The 20,148-nt window shown below is 48.9% G+C and overlaps 1 protein-coding gene across 2 annotated transcripts in view; it reads left to right on the top strand.

Annotated features, from left to right (window-relative positions):
- The window catches only part of trappc9 (trafficking protein particle complex subunit 9), a 329,423-nt gene that overhangs the window by 26,801 nt on the left and 282,474 nt on the right, over nucleotides 1-20,148 (top strand). For both annotated transcript variants that reach the window (XM_046325762.1, XM_046325760.1), the window contains 2 exons: nucleotides 13,589-13,715; nucleotides 17,296-17,441. In XM_046325762.1, coding sequence (XP_046181718.1) covers nucleotides 13,589-13,715; nucleotides 17,296-17,441 — 273 coding nt within the window. The remainder of the gene's footprint in view (nucleotides 1-13,588; nucleotides 13,716-17,295; nucleotides 17,442-20,148) is intronic.

Raw genomic sequence — 20,148 nt, 5'->3', positions numbered from 1 at the left:
AATATTTATATTAGCCGACCATTATTACAATTCCTGTGCATCAATCTCCCCCATTCCCCCAAAGTAACAATATCCTACTTGTTTGATACAGTCGATCAACCACAAGACGTTGTGTGAACACATGATTTGAGATTTGCGTGGAGATGCGCGCACACTTTTCTGTCCAGTTCAAAATGTGTAATTACCCACGTTTGCAGGAACAACTGTCGTGCGCATCTCTTTTGTGCACACACACCTTGATACACGAGTCCTCTGAAGCCCTGGGGTTTGGCTGCTCGAGAGGGGCTTGTCTACACAGGTGCACAAACCAAGGAATTTGTTCTGTCCCGCAGCATCGTGGTATGTGACCGACGGTAAACACAATTGAAGTGTTAGAAGTCAACCCCTGTAAAATAATATCCACCCCGGTTCCTCCGTTAAGCACGTTGCTGTCTTCCCATTTAATGTCACAGCAGAAGCTCCCGGGGGAAAGGCAACGTCACGGCTTTGAATTTCAGAGCCCGGCACTTTCAAAGGTCTTTCTTGAGGTGGTAGTGCCTTTTCAAGTCCCTATCGGTGACATTAAAAAACATACCTCAAATGTTTTATTTAAGCTAGGCCTTTGTAGAGAGTGAAGGTAACTGCTTAATGTCTCTGGCTTAGGCGAGGAGAAAAAGGGAGAGGGGTTGAGGAAAAGGTGATCACGCCAAGCTCATTAACGTCACCACTGTGTCATCCTGCCTGGGAGTGGGTGGAGAGAGAGAGAGAGAGAGAGGAGGAGGGGGAGAGAGAGAGAGAGGGAGAGAGAGAGAGAGAGAGGGAGAGAGAGAGAGAGAGAGAGAGAGGGAGGGAGGGAGAGAGAGAGGGAGAGAGAGGGAGAGGGAGGGAGGGAGAGGGAGAGGGGAGAGAGAGGGGGAGGGAGGGGGAGAGGGAGGGGAGGAGGGAGGGAGGGAGAGAGAGAGGAGGAGGGAGGAGAGAGATGAAGGGAGGGAGAGAGAGGGAGGGAGAGAGAGGGAGGGAGAGAGGGAGGGAGAGAGGGAGGAGGGGGGGAGGGAGGAGAGAGAGAGGGGAGGGGGAGGGAGAGGGAGGGAGGGAGAGAGGGAGGAGGGGGAGAGGGAGAGAGAGAGGAGGGAGAGAGAGAGAGGGAGAGGGAGAGGGAGAGTAGGAGGAGAGAAAGAGTGGCATCTTTCCTCTCGTTGCATCACAGAACCTTCAGGACAGCATGGGAGAAAGGGATGAAAGGAGGAAGTAAAGTGTGTGGGGTTTAGGGCTGGGAATTGCCAGGGTTCTCACCATACGATATTATCGTGCCTTCAGAAAGTGTTCACACCCCTTGACTTCTTCCCATCTTGTTGTGTTACAGCCTGAATTTACAATGGATTTAGATTTTTGTCACTGGCCTACATACAATACCCCATAATTCCACTGACGTTGTGTTTTTAGACATTTCTACAAATGAATAAAACATGAAAAGCTGAGTAGTCAAACCGTTTGTTTCGGCAAGCCTAAAAGGTTCAGGAGTAAAAATGTGCTTAACGTAATAAGGTGCATGGACTCACTCATCTCTGTACCCCACACATACAATTATCTGTAAGGTCCCTCAGTCCAGCAGTGAATTTCAAACACAGATTCAAACACAAAGATCAGGGAGGTTTTCCAGAACCTCAAAGAAGAGATCTGTTGGTCGATGGATAAAAATGAAATAAAAGCAGACATTGAATATCCCTTTGAGCATGGTGAAGTTATTAATTACACTTTGGATGGTGTATCAATACACCCAGTCACTACAAAGATACCAGGCGGTACTAAGTACCACTCTCCATATTTTCAAGCATAGTGGTGGCTAAAACATGTTATGGGTATGCTTGTAATCTTTAAGGATTGGGAGGTTTTTCAGGATAAAAAAGAAACTGAATGGCGCTATGCACAGGCAACATCCCAGAAGAAAGCTTGAATAATTACAAAAAGGGTCATGGCCAAGTGTTGCACAATCAAGGTGTGTCAAGTTAATAGAGATTTACCCAGAAAGAAGGTGATTCTAACATGTGTTCAGAGATGGATTATACAAAAGTATGTGGACACCCCTTCAAATTAGTGGATTTGGCTATTTCAGCCACACCCTTTCCTGACGTGTGTATAAAATCAAGCACACAGCAATGCAATTGCCATAGACTTTCATTGTCAGTAGAATACTCAAAGAAAGGTTCAAATATCACCTTTTGGCTTCCTTGAACTCGTTAGGAAATCACCTTTCATCTCATATCAATCTTGTACATCTATGACAGTGTTTTTTGTTTAAAATCTATGCTTAATGGCTATAAATCCATAAATCCATCTCTGAATGTGCTACCGTGATGAAACCACTCTAGACTGGTGCACCAAGATGTAATGATTGCAGGCACCAGTCTAGAGTGGTTTCATCACGGTAGCACATTCAGAAAGGTGATATTTGAACCTTTCTTTGAGTATGCAGCATTACTGGTTATTCTTTATGGCCCTCTCATTATAAATAATTCCTTTTGGGGATTACATTTTCGATTAAATTTAGCTGCATTTAACAAGTTAAAAAGAAGATGGAGAACAAGCTATGGAGGAAAAATACTGGAGTTCTGGTGCAGGTACAGACAGCTAACTTGCTCAAAAATAATATTGCGATTTTTGTCAAAACAATATGACGCATTATATTGTCAGAAGTAATATCCCAATTTGTAAATGTATCGATCCCCCCCACACACACACTATATCAGGGACAGGAGATTATTATCAATATTTTATTTGTTGGCTGTGTGCTGTGGCTCTTACCTATATTGAGTGGAGAAAGGGCCGTAAGAGATTGCTTTTCATGAGACCTATTTTTAGAAATAGTTGTTAAAATGAATAATGTTGGTTGAAGCCTTATCGGGGCAGAAATAGCAATTAAAGGTCTACTTATTCATGTAGTTGTTTGAAAGCCCCTGGCACTCAGCCCCCCCCCTGATTTCCCTAGATACTCAGTCACATAAGATGGCCAGTCACTCATTCCATCTCATTACACTGAAGTAAACACACACATTTTCTAAGTCTGTCACTTTTTTGCCAGTGTCCCACCCACATTACATTTTACATTTACATTTAAGTCATTTAGCAGACGCTCTTATCCAGAGCGACTTACAAATTGGTGCATTCACCTTATGACATCCAGTGGGACAGTCACTTATTTTCTAGCACTGTAGTCTGGTTAACTGAAAGATGAGGCTTTTCGCCTGCAATATGAATGCAGTAAGTAATGTCATTGCAGTTGACTTCTTGTAAGGGCCCAAAACAATAAATCAATCAATTTGTCATATCTCATTTGACATTCATTTCAGTTTGTATTCTGTCAGCACTTTCAACCACATCCAACATGGCAGGGCAGTCCATCTTCAGTGACAGTCGGCAGAATCTCCCTCCGTTTAATTGAGACTGTTACTACTGTACTGTCAGGATGTATACACCCCCTAGAGTGTCAGTCAGTTAAGAGGCCTCACGAAATGTTTTAACTTTCTTAGAAGTTCTCACCAGGGGTCCTCTCTTCAGTACCACACCATAGGCTATTGATCTGTTGCTGCTCTGGATGGAAATGTAGGGGTTTGTCTTCAAAACCAGCGTAGGAACTGAGAAATGATAGTCACATCGGTGTAATTTAAGGACATTTTCAAAGTTTAACAAAGTCGAACCTCTTGCGTAAGAATGAATGTAGAATTTGAGTCTTGGATCTGTTTTGCCTTGTTTTAATGAGTTGATTTCTGTGGGATCGTACTAAATAATATATCAACTTGGGTTTTAAGTACTCTGTTCACCGCTTTAGGCCTAATTCAAAGTTGTGTGTTCTGTGTTTTTGCTGAAAAGACAAAAGGAAAACAATGTTTTCTCTTTATGTCTCTGGGAAGATGTTTTGTTAACCTCTGTTATGGAGTCTGTGTCACTGAGTCCAGTACATGTTACCTCTGTTATGGAGTCTGTGTCATTGAGCCCAGTACATGTTACCTCTGTAATGGAGTCTGTATCACTGAGTCCAGTACATGTTACCTCTGTTATGGAGTGTGTGTCACTGAGCCCAGTACATGTTACCTCTGTTATGGAGTCTGTGTCACTGAGCCCAGTACATGTTACCTCTGTTATGGAGTCTGTGTCACTGAGCCCAGTACATGTTACCTCTGTTATGGAGTCTGTGTCACTGAGTCCAGTACATGTTACCTCTGTTATGGAGTCTGTGTCACTGAGTCCAGTACATGTTACCTCTGTTATGGAGTCTGTGTCACTGAGCCCAGTACATGTTATCTCTGTTATGGAGTCTGTATCACTGAGCCCAGTACATGTTACCTCTGTTATGGAGTCTGTATCACTGAGCCCAGTAAATGCTAGAATGGATTGACTCATTACCAATGCAGTGGTTCATTACTCAATGTGAGCAGTAAAGTGGAGGAGGCGGCGTTTATTTATGGGCTTGCCGGTTGTCCACTCTGTTTCTGGACTCCACCAGGTCGGGGGTTGATAATGTATGGTCTGCAGGTTAAATGGAAAAAGACATGTTTTTGTCTGACTGCGTTTTCTAACTATGTATTTAGAATTTGGAGAGGCACATCATGTGGTCAGGCTATTTAACTGATGTGGGCTTATTTTAAATCTGATTTCCTGTTGTTTAGTTTTGGCTCAAGTCTTCCAAAGCTGATACTTATTTATTGAATTGCTTTTTTATCTGTCTGCTGACTGATGGACTGACATACTAATTCATGGCAAACGTGTTTTAATTTCCTTTTTAATGTTGACTTATTTAGTCACATTCTGCTCTCGAAAATCTTCAAGTGAAAGTGAGTTGAATCGATTCCCCACAGGAATTGTACTGGAGTTGAAAGCAGCTGTATTTTGGGATGGGAGGGGGTTGCTGATAGGACTCAGAACTGAAATGGGGGAGGGAGGGAGAGAGAGGGGGGAGGTTTGTGTAATGCTGCAGTGAACTCTCCAAACATGGTGTTTACCTCACATCATCCCAAAAGGACAATCAATACAGAGTTTTTGTCCTTCACGGTCTGTCCTTCACGGTCTGTCCTTCACGGTCTGTCCTTCACGGTCTGTCCTTCACGGTCTGTCCTTCATGGTCTGTCCTTCAACTCTTCATGTTTCTACTGTTAGACTACGTTACTTGGGCTTCCAAATACAATTTACTAAATTGAAATGTAACAGACAGATTCCATGCAGGTTTAGGAACAGGCAGGTAAACGGGGAGATACAGGCAGACGGGCTGGGAGAGGGGTAGACAGCCAGGCAGGTAAACGGGGAGATACAGGCAGACGGGCAGGCTGGGAGAGGGGTAGACAGCCAGGCAGGTAAACGGGGAGATACAGACAGACGGGCTGGGAGAGGGGTAGACAGCCAGGCAGGTAAACGGGGAGATGCAGGCAGACGGGCAGGCTGGGAGAGGGGTAGACAGCCAGGCAGGTAAACGGGGAGATAATATATGCCATTTAGCAGACGCTTTTATCCAAAGCGACTTACAGTCATGTGTGCATACATTCTATGTATGGGTGGTCCCGGGGATCGAACCCACTACCCTGGCGTTACAAGCGCCATGCTCTACCAACTGAGCTACAGAAGGACCACAGGCAGGTTGGGAGAGGGGTAGACAGCCAGGCAGGTAAACGGGGAGATACAGGCAGACGGGCTGGGAGAGGGGTAGACGGCCAGGCAGGTAAACGGGGAGATACAGGCAGACGGGCTGGGAGAGGGGTAGACAGCCAGGCAGGTAAACGGGGAGATACAGGCAGACGGGCAGGCTGGGAGAGGGGTAGACAGCCAGGCAGGTAAACTGGGAGATACAGGCAGGCAGGCAGGCAGGCTGGGAGAGGGGTAGACAGCCAGGCAGGTAAACGGGGAGATACAGGCAGACGGGCTGGGAGAGGGGTAGACAGCCAGGCAGGTAAACGGGGAGATACAGGCAGACGGGCAGGCTGGGAGAGGGGTAGACAGCCAGGCAGGTAAACTGGGAGATACAGGCAGGCAGGCAGGCAGGCTGGGAGAGGGGTAGACAGCCAGGCAGGTAAACGGGGAGATACAGGCAGACGGGCTGGGAGAGGGGTAGACGGCCAGGCAGGTAAACGGGGAGATACAGGCAGACGGGCAGGCTGGGAGAGGGGTAGACGGCCAGGCAGGTAAACGGGGAGATACAGGCAGACGGGCAGGCTGGGAGAGGGGTAGACGGCCAGGCAGGTAAACGGGGAGATACAGGCAGACGGGCAGGCTGGGAGAGGGGTAGACAGCCAGGCAGGTAAACGGGGAGATACAGGCAGACTGGCAGGCTGGGAGAGGGGTAGACAGCCAGGCAGGTAAACGGGGAGATACGGGCAGGCTGGGAGAGGGGTAGACAGCCAGGCACGTAAACGGGGAGATACAGGCAGACGGGCAGGCTGGGAGAGGGGTAGACAGCCAGGCAGGTAAACAGGGAGATACAGGCAGACGGGCAGGCTGGGAGAGGGGTAGACAGCCAGGCAGGTAAACGGGGAGATACAGGCAGACAGGCAGGCTGGGAGAGGGGTAGACAGCCAGGCAGGTAAACGGGGAGATACAGGCAGACGGGCAGGCTGGGAGAGGGGTAGACAGCCAGGCAGGTAAACGGGGAGATACGGGCAGGCTGGGAGAGGGGTAGACAGCCAGGCAGGTAAAGGGGGAGATACAGGCAGACTGGCAGGCTGGGAGAGGGGTAGACAGCCAGGCAGGTAAACGGGGAGATACAGGCGGGCAGGCTGGAAGAGGGGTAGACAGCCAGGCAGGTAAACGGGGCGATACAGGCAGGCAGGCTGGGAGAGGGGTAGACAGCCAGGCAGGTAAACGGGGAGATACAGGCAGACGGGCAGGCTGGGAGAGGGGTAGACAGTCAGGCAGGTAAACGGGGAGATACAGGCAGGCAGGCTGGGAGAGGGGTAGACAGCCAGGCAGGTAAACTGGGCGATACAGGCAGGCAGGCTGGGAGAGGGGTAGACAGCCAGCCAGGCAGGCAAACGGGGAGATACAGGCAGACGGGCAGGCAGGCTGGGAGAGGGGTAGACAGCCAGGCAGGCAGGCTGGGAGAGGGGTAGACAGCCAGGCAGGCAAACGGGGAGATACAGGCAGACGGGCAGGCAGGCAGGCTGGGAGAGGGGTAGACAGCCAGGCAGGTAAACGGAGAGATACAGGCAGGCAGGTAACCATCCACCATGACGGTTGTGGTCTAAATGTACGGTCAGCAACAATACTCAAAGCCGTGCATAAGTCCATCTCTACCTCCAGGCTATTTTATATGCTGCATGCAGCATTTCTCTGCTTGTTCAACCATTATCACTAAGCCACTTCCCAACACTGCAAACACACAACGCTGAATGTGACTTGCCTTGTAATAAAGAGGGCTTTAACATCCCTTAAAAACCTTCATTTGGGGACCTTTCTAAGTTCCAGGAATGTTCTCTGTAAAAACAGGTTGATAGATAAATCATTTATGTAAAGCAATGTTTTCAATAATGGCACTCGTGACTGAGATTTTAAATCAAATCAAATGTTATTTGTCACATGCGCTGAAATCTCCAGGTGTAGACCTCACTTACAAGCCCATTTTTTTAGAGAAAAAAATGTTAAGTACTTCCTAAAATAAATTGAAGTAAAAATGTAATAAATCAAATGTAATTAATGAATGAATAATTAAGGAGCAACAATACAATAAGAGTAGCGAGGCTGTATACAGGGGGTACCGGTACAGAGTCAATGTGGAGGCTATATACAGGGGGTACCGGTACAGAGTCAATGTGGAGGCTATATACAGGGGGTGCCGGTACAGAGTCAATGTGGAGGCTATATACATGGGGTACCGGTACAGAGTCAATGTGGAGGCTATATACAGGGGGTACCGGTACAGAGTCAATGTGGAGGCTATATACAGGGGGTACCGGTACAGAGTCAATGTGGAGGCTATATACAGGGGTTACCGGTACAGAGTCAATGTGGAGGCTATATACAGGGGTTACCGGTACAGAGTCAATGTGGAGGCTATATACAGGGGGTACCGGTACAGAGTCAATGTGGAGGCTATATACAGGGGGTACCGGTACAGAGTCAATGTGGAGGCTATATACAGGGGGTACCGGTACAGAGTCAATGTGGAGGCTATATACAGGGGGTACCGGTACAGAGTCAATGTGGAGGCTATATACAGGGGGTACCGGTACAGTCAATGTGGAGGCTATATACAGGGGGTACCGGTACAGAGTCAATGTGGAGGCTATATACAGGGGGTACCAGTACAGAGTCAATGTGGAGGCTATATACAGGGGGTACCGGTACAGAGTCAATGTGGAGGCTATATACAGGGGTACCGGTACAGAGTCAATGTGGAGGCTATATACAGGGGGTACCGGTACAGAGTCAATGTGGAGGCTATATACAGGGGGTACCGGTACAGAGTCAATGTGGAGGCTATATACAGGGGGTACCGGTACAGAGTCAATGTGGAGGCTATATACAGGGGGTACCGGTACAGAGTCAATGTGGAGGCTATATACAGGGGTACCGGTACAGAGTCAATGTGGAGGCTATATACAGGGGGTACCGGTACAGAGTCAATGTGGAGGCTATATACAGGGGGTACCGGTACAGAGTCAATGTGGAGGCTATATACAGGGGGTACCGGTACAGAGTCAATGTGGAGGCTATATACAGGGGGTACCGGTACAGAGTCAATGTGGAGGCTATATACAGGGGGTACCGGTGTCAAGGTAATATGTAAATGTAGGTTGTGGTAAAGTGATTCTGTCACGGATGTTCTGTTTCCTGACATTTCTCTGATGTACTCTCCTCAACGACCTCCGTCTAAAGGACATGTTTGCCTGTGAGTCCTGGATCTGAACCACAGTAGGTTCTGTCTGTGCTGCTCTGTCGCTCAGGCTCTTAATGTGATATTTTGTGGCTGTCCAAGCAGGGGTGTGTAGTGGGGAACTGAGAAGTAGCCTATCCAGGAGCTTGGCTGGAGTATAGATGTATATATCTCTCTCAGCCCGCCCCTGTGGATGTGAGACCCGGCCAGCAGAGTAACTCATAGAGACATGTTTGTATGCAACTGAAGGAGCGAGTCTGAGTGATGATACAGCACGGCTCTAAACATCTTTATTGATCCAGCTACTGACTTAAAACCTGAAGTATGGGGAAGAAGAGAGGGCTGGCCTGGAGCTGGGTTATTTGTGTTATCCTTAATTAAATATTTTCTATTTAACGAGGCAAGTACGTTAAGAACAAATTCTTATTTACAATGATGGCCCACCCCGGCCAAACCTGGACAACACTGGGCCAATTGTGCGCCGCCCTATGGGACTCCCAATCACAGCCGGATGTGACACAGCCTGGAATCGATCCAGGAGCTAGTGACGCCTCTACCATTGAGATGCAGTGCCTTAGACCTCTGCGCCACTTGGGAGCCCACCACGTCTGTACCAATCGATTCGTCCAAATGTTTAAATGTGTATTTTTCCGAATATAGACCCATCCTATGTGTTTTAATCAAATCAACTATATACACTGAGCTTGTCTGATGCTTGTAAGCGCACTGTTGGATGAAATAATTATGACACACAGATGACTAGTGTCCGACTGCAATTGATTTGATTGTGCTCAGACTTGCTGTGTTAAAAAAACGTGTCTGACAAGCACCCGCTGTCTCTCTTTGTCTCTCTCTGTCTCGCTGTCTCTCTCTGTCTCGCTGTTTCTCGCTGTCTCGCGGTTTCTCTCTGTCTCGCTGTTTCTGTCTCGCTGTTTCTCTCTGTCTCGCTGTTTCTCTCTGTCTCGCTGTTTCTCTCTGTCTCGCTGTTTCTCTCTGTCTTGCTGTTTCTCTCTGTCTCGCTGTTTCTCTCTGTCTCGCTCTCTCTCTCTGTCTCGCTGTTTCTCGCTGTTTCTCTCTGTCTCGCTCTCTCTCTCTCTGTCTCGCTGTTTCTCTGTCTCGCTGTTTCTCTGTCTCGCTGTTTCTCTGTCTCGCTGTTTCTCTGTCTCGCTGTTTCTCTGTCTCGCTGTTTCTCTGTCTCGCTGTTTCTCTGTCTCGCTGTTTCTCTGTTTCTCTGTCTCGCTGTTTCTCTGTCTCGCTGTTTCTCTGTCTCGCTGTTTCTCTGTCTCGCTGTTTCTCTGTCTCGCTGTTTCTCTGTCTCGCTGTTTCTCTGTCTCGCTGTCTCGCTGTTTCTCTGTCTCGCTGTTTCTCTGTCTCGCTGTTTCTCTGTCTCGCTGTTTCTCTGTCTCGCTGTTTCTCTGTCTCGCTGTTTCTCTGTCTCGCTGTTTCTCTCGCTGTCTCGCTGTTTCTCTCGCTGTCTCGCTGTTTCTCTCTCGCTGTTTCTCTCTCGCTGTTTCTCTCTCGCTGTTTCTCTCTCGCTGTTTCTCTCTCGCTGTTTCTCTCGCTCTGTTTCTCTCGCTCTGTTTCTCTCTCGCTGTTTCTCCCTCGCTGTTTCTCTCGCTCTGTTTCTCTCTCACTGTTTCTCTCTCGCTGTTTCTCTGTCTCGCTGTTTCTCTGTCTCGCTGTTTCTCTCGCTGTTTCTCTCGCTGTCTCGCTGTTTCTCTCGCTCTGTTTCTCTCGCTCTGTTTCTCTCGCTCTGTTTCTCTCGCTCTGTTTCTCTCGCTCTGTTTCTCTCGCTCTGTTTCTCTCGCTCTGTTTCTCTCGCTCTGTTTCTCTCGCTCTGTTTCTCTCGCTCTGTTTCTCTCGCTCTGTTTCTCTCGCTCTGTTTCTCTCGCTCTGTTTCTCTCGCTCTGTTTCTCTCGCTCTGTTTCTCTCGCTCTGTTTCTCTCGCTCTGTTTCTCTCGCTCTGTTTCTCTCGCTCTGTTTCTCTCGCTCTGTTTCTCTCGCTCTGTTTCTCTCGCTCTGTTTCTCTCGCTCTGTTTCTCTCGCTCTGTTTCTCTCGCTCTGTTTCTCTCTGTCTCGCTGTTTCTCTCTGTCTCGCTGTTTCTCTCTGTCTCGCTGTTTCTCTCTGTCTCGCTGTTTCTCTCTGTCTCGCTGTTTCTCTCTGTCTCGCTGTTTCTCTCTGTCTCGCTGTTTCTCTCTGTCTCGCTGTTTCTCTCTGTCTCGCTGTTTCTCTCGCTCGCTCTCGCTGTTTCTCTCGCTCGCTCTCTCTGTTTCTCTCGCTCGCTCTCTCTGTTTCTCTCGCTCGCTCTCTCTGTTTCTCTCGCTCGCTCTCTCTGTTTCTCTCGCTCGCTCTCTCTGTTTCTCTCGCTCGCTCTCTCTGTTTCTCTCGCTCGCTCTCTCTGTTTCTCTCGCTCGCTCTCTCTGTTTCTCTCGCTCGCTCTCTCTGTTTCTCTCGCTCGCTCTCTCTGTCTCGCTGTTTCTCTCGCTCTCGCTGTTTCTCTCGCTCTCTCTGTTTCTCTCGATCGCTCTCTCTGTTTCTCTCGATCTCTTTGTCTCGCTGTTTCTCTCGCTCTCTCCGTCTCGCTCGCTCTCTCCGTCTCGCTCGCTCTCTCCGTCTCGCTCGCTCTCTCCGTCTCGCTCGCTCGCTCTGTCTCGCTCGCTCTCTCCGTCTCGCTCGCTCTCTCCGTCTCGCTCGCTCTCTCCGTCTCGCTCGCTCTCTCTGTCTCGCTCGCTCTCTCCGTCTCGCTCGCTCTCTCTGTCTCGCTCGCTCTCTCTGTCTCGCTCGCTCTCTCCGTCTCGCTCGCTCTCTCCGTCTCGCTCGCTCTCTCTGTCTCGCTCGCTCGCTCTGTCTCGCTCGCTCTCTCTGTCTCGCTCGCTCGCTCTGTCTCGCTCGCTCGCTCTGTCTCGCTCTCAGCTCGCTCTGTCTCTCTCTCGCTCTGTCTCTCTCGCTCGCTCTGTCTCGCTCGCTCTGTCTCGCTCGCTCGCTCTCTCTGTCTCGCTCGCTCGCTCTCTCTGTCTCGCTCGCTCGCTCTCTCTGTCTCGCTCGCTCGCTCTCTCTGTCTCGCTCGCTCGCTCTCTCTGTCTCGCTCGCTCGCTCGGTCTCTCTCTGTCTCGCTCGCTCGCTCGCTCTCTCTGTCTCGCTCGCTCGCTCTCTCTCTCTGTCTCGCTCGCTCGCTCTCTCTGTCTCGCTCGCTCGCTCTCTCTGTCTCGCTCGCTCGCTCTCTCTCTGTCTCGCTCGCTCGCTCTCTCTCTGTCTCGCTCGCTCGCTCTCTCTGTCTCGCTCGCTCTCTCTCTCTCTGTCTCGCTCGCTCGCTCTCTCTGTCTCGCTCGCTCGCTCTCTCTGTCTCGCTCGCTCGCTCTCTCTGTCTCGCTCGCTCGCTCTCTCTGTCTCGCTCGCTCGCTCTCTCTGTCTCGCTCGCTCGCTCTCTCTGTCTCGCTCGCTCGCTCTCTCTGTCTCGCTCGCTCGCTCTCTCTGTCTCGCTCGCTCGCTCTCTCTGTCTCGCTCGCTCGCTCTCTCTGTCTCGCTCGCTCGCTCTCTCTGTCTCGCTCGCTCGCTCTCTCTGTCTCGCTCGCTCGCTCTCTCTGTCTCGCTCGCTCGCTCTCTCTGTCTCGCTCGCTCGCTCTCTCTGTCTCGCTCGCTCGCTCTCTCTGTCTCGCTCGCTCGCTCTCTCTGTCTCGCTCGCTCGCTCTCTCTGTCTCGCTCGCTCGCTCTCTGTCTCGCTCGCTCGCTCTCTCTGTCTCGCTCGCTCGCTCTCTCTGTCTCGCTCGCTCGCTCTCTCTGTCTCGCTCGCTCGCTCTCTCTGTCTCGCTCGCTCGCTCTCTCTGTCTCGCTCGCTCGCTCTCTCTGTCTCGCTCGCTCGCTCTCTCTGTCTCGCTCGCTCGCTCTCTCTGTCTCGCTCGCTCGCTCTCGCTGTCTCGCTCGCTCGCTCTCGCTGTCTCGCTCGCTCGCTCTCGCTGTTTCTCTCGCTCTCGCTGTTTCTCTCGCTGTTTCTCTCGCTCTCGCTGTTTCTCTCGCTCTCGCTGTTTCTCTCGCTCTCGCTGTTTCTCTCGCTCTCGCTGTTTCTCTCGCTGTTTCTCTCGCTCTCGCTGTTTCTCTCGCTCTCGCTGTTTCTCTCGCTGTTTCTCTCGCTCTCGCTGTTTCTCTCGCTCTCGCTGTTTCTCTCGCTCTCTCTGTCTCGCTGTTTCTCTCGCTCTCGCTGTTTCTCTCGCTCTCGCTGTTTCTCTCGCTCTCGCTGTTTCTCTCGCTCTCTCTGTCTCGCTGTTTCTCTCGCTCTCTCTGTCTCGCTGTTTCTCTCGCTCTCGCTGTTTCTCTCGCTCTCTGTTTCTCTCTCTGTTTCTCTCTCTCTCTGTTTCTCTCTCTCTGTTTCTCTCTCTCTCTGTTTCTCTCTCTCTCTGTCTCTCTCTCTCTGTTTCTCTCTCTCTCTGTTTCTCTCTCTCTCTGTCTCTCTCTCTCTCTCTCTCTCTCTCTCTCTCTCTCTCTCTCTCTCTCTCTCTCTCTCTCTCTCTCTCTCTCTCTCTCTCTCTCTCTCTCTCTCTCTCTCTCTCTCTCTCTTTTTTTTTTTTTTTTTTTTTTTGCTACTGCTCGCCTAAAATGTAAGTCGACCGAACAGTCGACTAAATGGGTTCAGCCCTAAAAAAAACACACTTTCTTTTGTTTTTGTAGACATGTTTTGTTCCTTGGTGACTGGAAATGGTCAGACTGACTATCAATAATGTGCTGTACCTTTCTCACCCGACTCCTCCACTGGTCCACAGAGAAGAAGGAGGTGACTCAGAGTCTGGAGAACTACACATCTAAATGTCCAGGGGGAATGGAGGTTCTCACCCTGCCTGATGGCCTCAAACTGCCCCCTGTAGCCTTCACCAAGCTACCCATCATCAGGTATGTCAATCAATCATCTCTCTTTCTCATCAACAGTTGTTAGGGAAGTCAGTCAAAGGTGGTGAGTGCTCTGGGTTGTCTTCGTTAGGCACAAAATCTAAAATAAAGCGCTCTGAAATGGAGGCCCTCATGATGTTGCAAAACATTTTGCTGCGGTGGGCCCTAATGAACACAGCCATGGTGTCTGAACTGTCATATTTGGATTGATCTAATCAATGTACCAATGAACTCGTCATAGTTACGACACTGTTCTAACATGGAGTAACTGCTACTCTGAGTGGCGTGATTAATCAACAGACAATATTTCCTCCCTCTCAACAATGTCAGGTATTTCTGACGGTGGTGTAATGACTGAAATGTAGCTCTTCTCCTCCCTCCTGGTCAGAACAGAGTTATAGCTGTTTGAGATCTAAGTGCACATTTTACATGACACTGATTTACAGAAGCATCTACTTGTAAATGTATTTGTGGTGAAATATGACTCATTTACGTTTCAGTAAAAATCAGTCGTATAAACAGAAATGAACACCACTATTAAATAGGCCTGGGTTGGCTAGACTGGGGCTCTGTTGAAGATTAGGCCTGGGTTGGCTAGTCTGGGGCTCTGTTGAATATTAGGCCTGGGTTGGCTAGACTGGGGCTCTGTTGGATATTAGGCCTGGGTTGGCTAGACTGGGGCTCTGTTGAATATTAGGCCTGGGTTGGCTAGACTGGGGCTCTGTTGGATATTAGGCCTGGGTTGGCTAGACTGGGGCTCTGTTGAATATTAGGCCTGGGTTGGCTAGACTGGGGCTCTGTTGAATATTAGGCCTGGGTTGGCTAGACTGGGGCTCTGTTGAATATTAGGCCTGGGTTGGCTAGACTGGGGCTCTGTTGGATATTAGGCCTGGGTTGGCTAGACTGGGGCTCTGTTGGATATTAGGCCTGGGTTGGCTAGACTGGGGCTCTGTTGAAGATTAGGCCTGGGTTGGCTAGACTGGGGCTCTGTTGAAGATTAGGCCTGGGTTGGCTAGACTGGGGCTCTGTTGAATATTAGGCCTGGGTTGGCTAGACTGGGGCTCTGTTGAATATTAGGCCTGGGTTGGCTAGACTGGGGCTCTGTTGGATATTAGGCCTGGGTTGGCTAGACTGGGGCTCTGTTGGATATTAGGCCTGGGTTGGCTAGACTGGGGCTCTGTTGAAGATTAGGCCTGGGTTGGCTAGACTGGGGCTCTGTTGAAGATTAGGCCTGGGTTGGCTAGACTGGGGCTCTGTTGAAGATTAGGCCTGGGTTGGCTAGTCTGGGGCTCTGTTGAATATTAGGCCTGGGTTGGCTAGTCTGGGGCTCTGTTGGATATTAGGCCTGGGTTGGCTAGTCTGGGGCTCTGTTGAATATTAGGCCTGGGTTGGCTAGTCTGGGGCTCTGTTGAATATTAGGCCTGGGTTGGCTAGTCTGGGGCTCTGTTGGATATTAGGCCTGGGTTGGCTAGTCTGGGGCTCTGTTGGATATTAGGCCTGGGTTGGCTAGACTGGGGCTCTGTTGGATATTAGGCCTGGGTTGGCTAGTCTGGGGCTCTGTTGGATATTATGCCTGGGTTGGCTAGTCTGGGGCTCTGTTGGATATTAGGCCTGGGTTGGCTAGTCTGGGGCTCTGTTGGATATTAGGCCTGGGTTGGCTAGTCTGGGGCTCTGTTGGATATTAGGCCTGGGTTGGCTAGACTGGGGCTCTGTTGGATATTATGCCTGGGTTGGCTAGTCTGGGGCTCTGTTGGATATTAGGCCTGGGTTGGCTAGTCTGGGGCTCTGTTGGATATTATGCCTGGGTTGGCTAGTCTGGGGCTCTGTTGAATATTAGGCCTGGGTTGGCTAGTCTGGGGCTCTGTTGGATATTTTAGGCCTGGGTTGGCTAGTCTGGGGCTCTGTTGGATATTATGCCTGGGTTGGCTAGTCTGGGGCTCTGTTGAATATTAGGCCTGGGTTGGCTAGTCTGGGGCTCTGTTGAATATTAGGCCTGGGTTGGCTAGTCTGGGGCTCTGTTGAATATTAGGCCTGGGTTGGCTAGTCTGGGGCTCTGTTGAATATTAGGCCTGGGTTGGCTAGTCTGGGGCTCTGTTGAATATTAGGCCTGGGTTGGCTAGTCTGGGGCTCTGTTGAATATTAGGCCTGGGTTGGCTAGTCTGGGGCTCTGTTGAATATTAGGCCTGGGTTGGCTAGTCTGGGGCTCTGTTGGATATTAGGCCTGGGTTGGCTAGTCTGGGGCTCTGTTGAATATTAGGCCTGGGTTGGCTAGACTGGGGCTCTGTTGAATATTAGGCCTGGGTTGGCTAGTCTGGGGCTCTGTTGAATATTAGGCCTGGGTTGGCTAGTCTGGGGCTCTGTTGAATATTAGGCCTGGGTTGGCTAGTCTGGGGCTCTGTTGAATATTAGGCCTGGGTTGGCTAGACTGGGGCTCTGTTGAATATTAGGCCTGGGTTGGCTAGACTGGGGCTCTGTTGAATATTAGGCCTGGGTTGGCTAGACTGGGGCTCTGTTGAATATTAGGCCTGGGTTGGCTAGACTGGGGCTCTGTTGAATATTAGGCCTGGGTTGGCTAGACTGGGGCTCTGTTGAATATTAGGCCTGGGTTGGCTAGACTGGGGCTCTGTTGAATATTAGGCCTGGGTTGGCTAGACTGGGGCTCTGTTGAATATTAGGCCTGGGTTGGCTAGACTGGGGCTCTGGCTTTTGCATCACCATGTTTAGTGGTCCATGCTTGGCTGTTGAAAAGAGCTGAAGAGTTGTTTCTGTTTGAGTTGGCCATTTTTTATTGATGCAATTTAAGTTAATTATTTCATTTAGCCAGGAAAATAGTATTGTGCACTTTTAAAAGGCAGCTTAGTGTTTAGGTTACAGTACGTACGTACTGTTCACTCAAAACACCACTCAGAATGCTGTCCATCTTTATATTCACTTTTTCTCTCTGTTTTCTATCTTCTCTGTATCCATCTCCCCCTCTTTCTGTGGTGGCAGGGCCATTAGTAGAGCCAGGAGAGATGGAGGACATTCTGTACAGATAGAGGAATGCCTGGCTTCTCAGAGAGGTGATAAGTGCTGTGTCCACTAGCTCCAATTCACACCCCCAGAATGCTTTGCTCATTAAATGGCCTGTGCTAAGAATCTCAGGACGAAATTCACCATATGATTGGCAGAGGTGTGTGTGTGTGTGTGTGAGAGATTGGCTCAGGTCACCATGCCAAAATCCATCTAATTTTCTCTCTCTGGTCCTTTTAAGGGACATGTTGAGATAAAACTGTTTATCTTTGTCTCGGCCTCCATCTCCCGTCCCTTGACAAACGTCTTGACCTTAATGGCCACATGTACTCTTAAATCTCCACCCAGCACAGCCGGAAGAGGACTGGCCACACATCAGAGCCCAGTTTCTCTCTAGGTTTTCTTACTAGGTTCCTGCATTTCTAGGGTGTTTTTCCTAGCCACTGTGCTTCTGCATTGCTTGCTGTTTAGGATAGGCTGGGTATCTGTACAGCACGTTGTGACCTCTGCTCATGTGAAAATGGCTGTATAAAACACATTTGAGTGATGAATTGGTTCTCCCCTCCTACAGATCAGTAAAGCTGCTGGATCTGCCCGTCAGCCTGCGCCCCCACAAACAGAAAGGCCTCCTGGAAAACAACATGTCCACCAAGAGTCCCTTCATCTACTCTCCCATCATCATGCACACCAGAGGAGAGGAGCGCAATAAGAAGATAGGTGGGCACACACACACACACACACACACCTTCTGAAGTTGCTGTGTCAAAGTAAAACAGTTTTAGGCCTGTTCATATTTTCATTGTAAAACATCTATAACTAACATGATGGAGGAAATTCATCCTCTATACACACTTGACTAATTCCGTAATTAAACCAGGAGCTCCTTGCATTTCTCTGCTCTCTCTCTCTGCTCGCTCTCTCTCTCTGCTCTCTCTCTCTGCTCTCTCTCTCTGCTCTCTCTCTCTGCTCTCTCTCTCTGCTCTCTCTCTCTGCTCTCTCTCTCTGCTCTCTCTCTCTGCTCCCTCTCTCTCTGCTCCCTCTCTCTCTCTGCTCCCTCTCTCTGCTCCCTCTCTCTGCTCCCTCTGCTCCCTCTCTCTCTCTGCTCCCTCTCTCTCTGCTCCCTCTCTCTCTCTGCTCCCTCTCTCTGCTCCCTCTCTCTCTCTGCTCCCTCTCTCTCTCTGCTCCCTCTCTCTCTCTGCTCCCTCTCTCTCTCTGCTCCCTCTCTCTCTCTGCTCCCTCTCTCTCTCTGCTCCCTCTCTCTCTCTGCTCCCTCTCTCTCTCTCTGCTCCCTCTCTCTTCTCTCTGCTCCCTCTCTCTTCTCTCTGCTCCCTCTCTCTTCTCTCTGCTCCCTCTGCTCTCTCCGACTTGGGGGGGGGTTCTTAAACTCCTCCAGTTTTGGCAGACATTCTCATGATTGTGACACATGGCTCGTGATTGTGACACATCAGGATGAGTTCCACTCTGGCTTCTTATAGAGTCCAAGGAGTGAACTCTCTCTCTGCTACAGTGCCAAATCAGATCAGATGGACTCAGCACAATGGCTGTTGTTAGAAGTGTTATTTAATTTTTTCAATGTACTTGAAATCCATTCCATCTTTCCCTATTCACTGTTCGTTCGTTGTAATCTCCCTTTTGAGTATAGCTGTGTCCTGTCTTGGTGTGATGTCATCTGTGCTCAGATACTGTGCTGGAGTCTGAGGCCTCATCTTTTAGGTGCAATCATTTGGCAGCAGTGGTGGAAAAAGTCCCCAACTGTCATACTTGAGTAAAAGTAAAGATGCCTTAATAGAAAATGACTCAAGTAAAAGTCACCCAGTAAAATAATTATTGAGTAAAAGTCTAAAATTATTTGATATAAAATATACTTAAGTATCAAAAGTAAAAGTATAAATCATTTCAAATTCCTCATTAAGCAAACCAGATGGTACCATTAAAAAAAAAGTTATGTAATGCCAGGGGCACAGTCCAACACTCAGACATCATTTACAAACAAACCATTTGTGTTTAGTGAGTTCGCCAGATCAGAGGCAGTAGGGATGACCATGGATGTTCTCTTGATAACTGTGTGAATTTGACTACTTTCCTGTCCTGCTAAGCATTCAAATTTAACAAGTACTTTTGGGTGTCAAGGTAAATGTATAGGGTAAAAAGTACAATATTTTCTTAAGGAATGTAGTGAAGTAAAAGTTGTAAATAATATAAATAGTTAAGTACCAGATGCCCCCCAAAAACTACTTAAGTAAAACTACTTTAAAGTACTACTTAAGTACATGTTCCTTCACGTACTACCATAGTACTTTACACCACTGTTTGGTCCTTCCCTATTACTTTCCTAACGGCCTGTTCTTTCGTCATGCAGCCTATATTGAACAGTGTATCATTAAACATCGGGGACACTGAGTTGTAGGATAGCGTTGTCTCCTTCCACAGCTGATTTATCAGGGTAATATCTCTGCTCCCAGACTAACAGGATTGACAGTCACCACCGGAGAACAAACCAACAATAGCAAATACATTTAAATATCTATTTGATGGATAAAGTGCTTTCAGTGTTATCTAAAATTCATTGGTTTTATTTAATTGTGGCTTCCTGCCTACTCCTCTCCCTTCAGGGTGTGTGTGTGTGTGTGTGTTATCGTGCCCACTCTCCTGTCAGACTGCCCTTGTAAACGAGGAGTATTTTGGAGCCTTGGAGCCCCCAATTTTGAATGAATACTTCTTCTGTAATGAATTCCCCAACAAAGGGGCCCAAGGAAGGGAACACATCCCTACTCTATGATATGAGTCACTCTTCCTATTGTTTCATATTGTCACCGGTATGTCGGTTTTAGTGTTTTATGTGATCTCAGACATGGAACACACTCAACATTTGGCTGAATATTGGCGCAGCAATGTCTAGAGATGTGTTTGTGATGTCGTGTAATGTGTGGTGTTAGGTTAGTTGTGTAGGCGTGGTTTTGAGACCGAGAAGTCTCTAATTTTGCGAGTTGTCAAAATGTCATTCTTAAGCTCATTAAATCCAGAGACTGGAGTACGATGTGGAGCTTGACGAATTGAGTCAAGAAATATCCTCTGTACGTTGTCGTTGATTCGGGCACGTACCTCTGAGTCTGAAGGCATGTTCCTTCACGCTGGGAAGGGCGCTATCTCTGTTGCTACCGCTTCTAATAAGGAACACTGAACCGATCAATACCACCCTGCTCACCTGCAGGGCCCTGCCCTCCCTCCCTCCACCCTGATTTATTATTATAGAATAATCTGCTGACAACATGAGTTTGGTTTCCTTTCTAACAAATCAATTCCTATTTTAGTTTTCAGTTTTGCATCGTTGCAAAAAATTAAACAACGTTAACTTTTGTTTTCTGCAGTTTGATTTTTGGATAGAATGTATTATAATGCATCATAGCTGTCTGGATTAGCTGAG

Source organism: Oncorhynchus gorbuscha, linkage group LG24, assembly GCF_021184085.1.
Source record: "Oncorhynchus gorbuscha isolate QuinsamMale2020 ecotype Even-year linkage group LG24, OgorEven_v1.0, whole genome shotgun sequence".
NCBI lineage: Eukaryota > Metazoa > Chordata > Actinopteri > Salmoniformes > Salmonidae > Oncorhynchus > Oncorhynchus gorbuscha.
Note: the sequence above shows the minus strand (reverse complement) of the source record. Positions and strands in the feature narration are given on the sequence as shown.